Source organism: Mytilus galloprovincialis, chromosome 1, assembly GCF_965363235.1.
Source record: "Mytilus galloprovincialis chromosome 1, xbMytGall1.hap1.1, whole genome shotgun sequence".
Classification (NCBI taxonomy): Eukaryota; Metazoa; Mollusca; class Bivalvia; order Mytilida; family Mytilidae; genus Mytilus; species Mytilus galloprovincialis.
Genome location: NC_134838.1, coordinates 52,943,751 through 52,952,357, shown reverse-complemented (window position 1 = coordinate 52,952,357; position 8,607 = coordinate 52,943,751). Strand labels below are relative to the sequence as shown.

Below are 8,607 nucleotides of genomic sequence, written 5' to 3'. Positions count from 1 at the left end.
ACAGCATTTTGAAGTACATATATCTACTATGACGTAACCAAAAAAAAACCAAGTGTAATACAAAAGGAAATAGTATGCGCATTTGAACCCAATAAGTACATATAGGTTTTTTTAAATTTGCATATTGTGCAATTCTATCTTATGAATTTGCTTTGACATTAAATGAATCCAAAACAATGATTACATAATTCATCATTTGTGGTTTAATATACATTTCCTTGTTTGCAAGCAAACAATAAACAAATAATTGAGATGGTATAAAAGAACAGTTCTGAAATGGGAAATATTATTCATTCATTCGAAAAACTGATAACTACTTTAAATTAAGGTAAGATTATTAAGTTTAAGTGTTAAGTTACTTAGAAATTACAATTTATACACATATTTCTTTACAATTTATACACATATTTCTTTACAATTTTTACACATATTTCTTTTCAATTTAACATTCCTTTAGATTTAAAGACAACTTGCCTCTTTATTATTTTTATAAATTAACTAAATATGGAAGGCTAATACATTGGTGCGTAGTAATTGTTTTATAACATGATGACTTTAATAATACACCATACAAACAAAAATTCCAAAAGGATAATATTTTGAAAAACAATTAATTATGAAATTCTAGAAACACACTTTTTCTTTAAAATATTTTTGTCTGCAAATAGAAATATCATAACATTTTATACAGATTAGTTTACATTGTTTATGAAATTAAATTAGACATTACGTACGTTTATAGTCAGTGACAAATTTCCAAGTTTGTTTAAGTACCGAACTACAGCTTAACGTATATTATATTAAAAAAAAACACGCGTTTCTTAATTAATTTCCGAACTTAATGTTGGACTTTAAAGTATGAAGTTGATATTTTTTTCAAAAAATTCTAGTGAATACCAGAAAATAATTAAAATATTAAAAAAAAAACATATCTGTTAGAACTATGTCAGGTTTTAAACTGATATATGCAATGCAATTGCAATCTTTCAGTTTTAACTTAAATTTGCATTATTTTAATGATTTCAATCATTTTTGTTTGAAATATACTTCCATCAGATATTTTTTACAAATTTAAACTCCGTATTTTACTACATAAATGAGGATTGTTGTCTACAATAACTTTGGACATACATTTATTCCCGTTAATTCGCTTGACAAAATTTTTTTGGTTGGAATTTATTTCCCCCTGTTTCGTTTTTTATATTGTTCTTGTTGACTTACCTTTGAAACGGTTACTTTCTTTATCCCTGTTTTGTTGTTTTGTCAAGCTATTAATAATAGAACATGCACAATCTGATTTAATAATTTCGAAATTTTAAGTAATTTGAAGTTAAACGCTGGCAAACAGATGTTTTAAAACATGTTTATCTTGTATATTTCAGATTCTTGAAAATGATGAGATTTGAAACTATGTCATTGTCAATGTTATTGACCATAATGTCAGTGGCTGGTAAGCATTAACTTATATTCGCTTTCTCAAGATTATTATTTTTTATTTGGCTTTCAAACTGTTGTGATACCATAATCTCTGATAACACTTATGATGAAGGAAGAAACATGCGTCTGGTGTACAAAATTATAAGTCTGGCACCTTTGATAAGCTTTTTATAATCAAATTTTTCTGACATAGTTAAGATTAAGTTCTAGTTACCCAACAAAGATACTACGCTTATAATTCGATAATAAATACCCGTGCTTCGCCTACAAAAGACTCATCAGGAATGCTCGAATAGAAATGTTATACATGTTATAATGCCAAATCAAGTTTGAATTTAAAGAAAACCGAGGATCCCAAATGTCCGAAGTGTTTTTATATAATTGAAAGTTTTTCAGTTAATTTATAAACATGTGTAGTCAATGATATTTAAATTTATAACTTATGGATCTGCAAATATATCATTAGGAATTAGATTTATAAAAAGAAAAGGCACTATATGATGATTTTTCTGTATTCTTATTACATGTATTAAAAAAAGTAACTTTTCAAAGAATTTAAAAATATTTGTTTGAAATAAGTTTTACAAACCTCATATATTTCTTTACAGCCTATACACCTACAGAAAAGAAATTAAGTCTACATGGAGTGAACAAGGTTTTACAGCTTGAAAATGGAATTGGTAGAGACATTGGAGGTCACCGAGGAGAGTCACTCTCTGTATTGGATGTACTTGATGCAAATAGACGAGCAGGATCTGACAGAAGAAGTTCAGCTGTCTCTGAAATTATAAGAAGCTCTTCATTTCAGAATTCTGCTGGTATAGCAAGCAATGATGGTATAAACAGAAACTGTCATTATGAGTGTGGAGTAGATAAATTATGTAACCTAGGACAAAAATGTGTACGCGATGGTTGTGACAGCTATTGTGTCCAAGTTTCATCTAGGAGTATTATAGGTGAATCTGGATTGTCGGGGTCCATAAGAAGGGGAAATACAGTTTCAGAAATTATTAGAGGTTCATCATCTGACATTTCAAGACTGTCAAGCATTGATGGTTCAAAATGCAGTTATGGATGTGGAGACAATAAACTATGTGCGTCAGGACATAAATGTATCCACGAAGGATGCAACAGCTACTGCGTTCAATTATCATCTGGTAGCCTAATTGGTTCAGGTCAGTCTTTAACCGGACGTGTGGGTCTATCTAACAATGGTCATTTGGAAACTATTGGTAGCAGTGGTTCAATGTCTGGTCACACAGGTTCTGATATTCTTGACGCTATCTCAGCTAGACGTAGTGGCATTAATGTATTGGACACAATTACATCTAGACGTAGATCAGTTGGATCATCTGGTTCAAGGATCGTATCTCAGTCAGTAGTAGGAGACCTCAGTAATTGCAGAAAACTATGTCATACTGATTCAGATTGTGCACCAAGCAAATTCTGTACCACTGTTGATTGTCATAGGATTTGCAGAAGAAGGCCATCTAAAGGATACTCAGGATAAACATAATAAGAACTTCGAAGAAATCCATATTTTTTTACGCAAACTGTTTTTTTTATAGATAAATAAAATAAAATGTTAAATACAGTTATTCTTGTTGTAAATATGTTAAGCATCATACTTACGCACAAAAACATTGAACAGTTTATACATCGAAGCAATCATAATCATAACATGTATTACATCTGTTAAACAGATATAAATACACGAAAAGGAAAATAAACATAAATAAACAAAGTCAATTTCAAATTATATCTTATAACATTGAACTTTGTAATTTAAAAATGAAGAATATTTTGGACTGAAAAAGATACAGAACCCAATTAATTATAGTTAAGATATGGTAATTGTCTCTCTTGGCTCATGCTTTTATAAATATGCCACCTATAGCTAGAAGAAGATTTGGTGCGAATAAACGTTAATGAGATACAACACCACAAAAACACGTGACAAATGTCACTATAAGATTTTATGTTAACCTTAATATTGACCTCATGGTGATACAAAATAATGAATGGTTACGTATACTGTACATATCAATCATTGTATTGTGTTGGTATATATCTGGAAAAATAATATTTGATTTTAACAATTTACTTATTTAAAAAAAAAAAATAAGATACTGGAAAAAAAGTACAATCAAGGTTGAATAAAAAAAATGTTTGAGATAATATTCATGAATTCTTTATGGAGTTTCCATAAGGGAGCTGATATAGAAACGCTTCATTTTTATTATTTAAAAATAATTTTGAAAGTGAGAAAAACGACTGTAGACCATATGGTGTATTTTGAACGCGCGTCTGGTGTATAAAATTATAATCCTGGTACTTTTGATAACTATTGAACTTACTAGGCGTTTACCATTGTATGTAAATAGATATGTAAGAATGGTACGTTACTGGTTGAAGTTATTATAATCTAATAATTGTATATTGAATAGTGTTTATGAAGATATGTACGAATCTAGTTTTGTTAAAACGAATGATAAACTCAACTGGAGTTGTACGATAAGAGACATACTAAACAGGTATGGCTTTAATGATATATGGTTAGCACAAAGTGTTAGAAATAATCAACTATTTTAGCATGAAGTTAAAAACAAGAATTTTTGATAGTTATATAGCTGAAGGCTTGTCATTTTTTGAAAATATTTCAAAATGTAATTTGAATCAATATATACATGATGGACATACTTTGCAATTTTATTTGAATCGCTTATTGAACAGTTTATACCAGTCATATGTAACTAAATATAGAATCAATCCACATTCACTTAATGTAGAAACTGGAAGATACTTTAATATTTCCAGAAATGAGCGTGTTTGTAATATGTGTAATAAGAAAGTAATCGAAGACGAATATCATTTTATATTAGAGTGTGATAAATATGTAAATGTCAGAAGTAAACATATTAAGATATATTATTATAGAAACCTATCTACCTTCAAATTAGTTCAATTACTATCTGTAAGAAATATTAAAGAATTGAATAATATGGGTAAATACCTGTATGAGGCAGAGAAAATACGTAACACTTGATTTTTTGTTATGTACCTTTATTACCAATATAAATTGTATGCCAAACTCCGCTATATATTAATGCTGCATATGTATATGTAAACTGTATAATTTGAGTTTAATCATATGAGCTGTATATTTGCTTACGGAATAAAGAATTATTAAAAACAATTAATGGCTGTGTTTAATGTCTATCTAGCTTCGGCTTATGGATTTGAATATCCCTTCGATATCAACTGATTAGTATATCAGTACGGTGGATGTTTATTGGATGATAGTCAGTTAAATATTATGATAATTGAATTAAGTCTGCTTATACAGTTTTGAATCAGTTAAAAAAATTTGCAACCCTAATGCAAATTTGCAAAACCAAATATCAATACTGATGTCCGACAGTTTGATTTTTTGTCATGATATATATATCCTTGAGAAAAAAATATAAGATATCGACTGCCAATCAAACTTCGTAAGATTACGAATGATTAAAAATACCATGGCAAAAACAAACAAGACCAAAATAAACCAATTCTTTATAAGCTTCATGCAGAACAGAACATATATTTGAGACACCACATGTCCTCAGAAACATGATAATTTCCTACTCCATTATTGACATTTGTTAAAAAAAAGATATAACGTATTTGCAAATTGTTATTCAAATAATGAAGTTCAACTTTTATTGAAAGGGGAATAAAGCTTTGGAATACAAATACATGTACTACCAAAATCATGTATACAAAAAACTGTATCTAAGGGAACGGTAAACGTCAATGACCTAATGCTAAACATATTTTTTTAATTGAGAAAAGCCATTTAATTGATAATACATGAATACAGTGTCCCTTTATATGTTTTGATGTGATACTATTGTTTAGACCGTTGGTTTTCTCGTTTGGAGGGTTTTACATTAGTAATGTTTAAGAACCGTTTATAGTTTGCTCATCGGTGTGAGCCAAAGCTCCAATTTGAAGACCGTACTTTGACCTATAATGGTTTACTTTTATAAGTTGTGACTTGGATGGAGAGTGGTCTCATTGGCACTCATACCACATCTTCTTATATATATTATAATTATTTCTCTGTGCTTTAGTGGTGGAATTCAAATATATTATTTACCGTCTTTGAAATCAAATGTTAAGAAAAAATTAAATTAAAATAAATTGAGGTCATAAAATATCTGAATGAGGTCAAACATGACCGTCGAAGTAAATAATGTCCATCTAAAGATCAACTACAGTTTTAGCGCATTGCTTAAACATGGTGTTAAACTTTCACAATCAATTCACATTCCAATGACATGTTTTGCTTTTATTGCTCTCCATATCACATTCTGTTTTGATTTGCTAATATAAGTATGAATAGTTTTAAGTTTTTATTTGCTTGTTATTTGGTCTCTTGTATCTAAGCTTTGTATGGAATATTTTTTGGTCGTAAACTCGTCCTGTTTGTTTTGGCTTTGAATTTCTAGACCAACTCATATATTTCTAGTCTAACAATGTTTGAACTACATCTCGAAATTTACATTATGGGGTTAGTTACCACAAACATAGACGAGATCAGAGATGATTTAAGCAAACTACATTTCTATGTAGCAACTTTACAGCAGCGCCTGAATACGTAGTTCATATCTCGAAAAGATGTAATATTTCCAGAGAGTGTATTTCCTTTCGTGATTTCCATGATAGAGGACTGTTACAAACAAGGAAGCTATTAAACAAAGATTTCCAAGTTGTTAATTGAAATCAAACCTCTGTGAATTTAAGGATGCAATAGGTTCAGTCAAGGTAAACGAATATCTGTTTCACAGGTGACGACGGATAGTTTCTAGTTGTCGTTATAACTATCCCGTCAACTTTCCCCCGAATGTTACTAACTTAAGTAGATTTATCACCGGGTTTGAACTTACATGAACAACATTACGGATGTGGAACAGGATCTGCCTACCTTCTCAGAGAACTTCACATCACCTAAAGTGTTTGGCGGGGTTCGTTTTTCTCAGTGTTTGATTTTCTATGTTGTCTTTTGTGTTTTTTTCTATTGGTGTATGTTAAAAAGAAGATGTGGTGTGATTGTCAATGAGACAACTCTTCATAAGAGACTAAATGACCCAGATATTAGCAACCACGGCCTTCAACAATGAGCAACACCCATATTATTTTTGTCTATTGGTATATATGAAAAGAAGATGTGGTGTGATTGTTAATAAGACAACTCTTCACAAGATAACAAATGACATAGAAATTAACAACTATAGGTCACTGTACGGCCTTCAACAATGAGCAAAGCCTAACCTGGGACAGTGGTGTGACAGTTCAACATATAAACGAACTATACAGATTTGTTGAAAAAGGCTTAACTCATCAGATAGATACAAATAGAAATACATATAACGGAAACACGAGAGAACGTGGCTGGTTACTTGTACATTCAAATAATTAAAAAAAATAGGTACAGATTTGAGAGTCCTCATTGTTAGTGACAGCTAGTTCAAAGCCTCTAAAAACTAATAGAAAATTCATGCATTTAAGTTCTTTTTCAGCCAAGTCGTTAAAAGATTTTTAGACAGTCACTATTGGAATGCATGGGATCAATAAGGTATATTTAAAAAGTTTTATATATTCTATATATTGTCATAATCATCACTTCAGGGCATTGTATCACCATTTTTTTCTACTAAGTATTAAAAAACAATGCACAAACTGTGAAAACTCTTTCTTTGCCTTAGCTTATAAGAAATTTCGTTCTTTCATAGCAATCTCTATTGAATTTTGTTTCATGTTAACCATTCATTTCGCATAGTTGCCTCTCACAATTAAGAAGTTAGAAAGCAGTATCATGTCATTAATACTTCATATAATTGTTAGTATTGAAAACTTTGAATAAGCTTATACTTAATGATACTGTAGATAGTTATCAAGGGTACCAGGCTTATAATTTAATACGTCAGACGTGCGTTTCGTCTACATAAGACTTATCAGTGACGCTAAGATAAAAATAGTCAAACAAGTACTAAGTTGAAGAATGTTAAATAGAATGCAAATTACTTATTAAACACTTTTTATAGTGCTAATATTAAGCAGAATTTATTCAAAACTTTCTCATAAAAGACAATATTTGGATTTCTCGTTTGAACATATTTACATGTTCTTTTATTTGTCATTAAGTGTTGTACATCTCACATATTTTAAAGATAAATCAATTGTGTGATGTTCATATTGCTTAAATAACATTTTATTTGTAGTGGTATGTGAAAAGATTTCGTTGCGTTTTGTTTTTCTATCGACAAACATGACTAATAAAGGCAACAGTAGTATACCGTTGTTCGAAACTCATTAAACGATTTAGAAAAAAAAAACAAAGCCGGGTTACAAACTAAACTGAGGAAATAAACTGAGGAAAACGCATTAAATATAAGAGGAGAACAACGACACAACAGAAACACAACATTAAAATGTAACACACACAGAAACGAACTATGATATAACAATGGCAATTTTTCTGACTTGGTACAGGACATTTTAACAAAATAATGGTGAGTTGAAACTGGTCTTGTGGCATGCCAAACCTCCCGCTTTTATGGCAATGTTAAATATAACATTAAAATGACAACATTACATGACAAGACTACAATGAAAATAAATGGGAGAACATATAGGATAGAGAAACACACGAATAATAGCTAACAAAAGGTACCAGGTTTACAATTTTATACGCCAGACGTGCGTTTCGTCCACACAAGACTTACCAGTGACGATCAGATGAAAAAATTTCGAAAGCCAAAACAAGTACAAAGAGGACCAAAAGTTTAAAAAAGAACATCCTTATTATTTAGAATAATTCATACTTTTGCAAACAGTAAATTTTATAAAATGACTATATAATAGATATACATGATAAAACCGAAGTGGTGACTAGCTACAGAATAAAAACGGATACATTACATAAAACAACCGAATCCAGCACATAAAAATACAAAGCCGATTTAGCCAAAGCCTCACCGCAAAAAGTGACGTCACATTTGAAATTTTAAAAAAACCCACACAAAGTGACGTCACATTTGAATTTCTAAAAATATTTCCTAAAAATAAGATAGAATTAGGATTGATTCAAGAATAGATTTATAATGCTTTTATTACATTTATTAA

General features: G+C 29.9%; 1 protein-coding gene across 1 annotated transcript; it reads left to right on the top strand.

Moving 5' to 3' along the window:
• Positions 1-290: 290 nt before the first annotated feature.
• On the top strand, positions 291-3,012 carry LOC143078059 (uncharacterized). Its single transcript, XM_076253057.1, has 3 exons — positions 291-328; positions 1,383-1,450; positions 2,046-3,012. The coding sequence occupies exons 2-3, from the start codon at positions 1,393-1,395 to the stop codon at positions 2,945-2,947; spliced, it is 960 nt and encodes a 319-aa protein (XP_076109172.1). The 5' UTR covers positions 291-328; positions 1,383-1,392; the 3' UTR covers positions 2,948-3,012.
• The last annotated feature ends 5,595 nt before the right edge of the window (positions 3,013-8,607 follow it).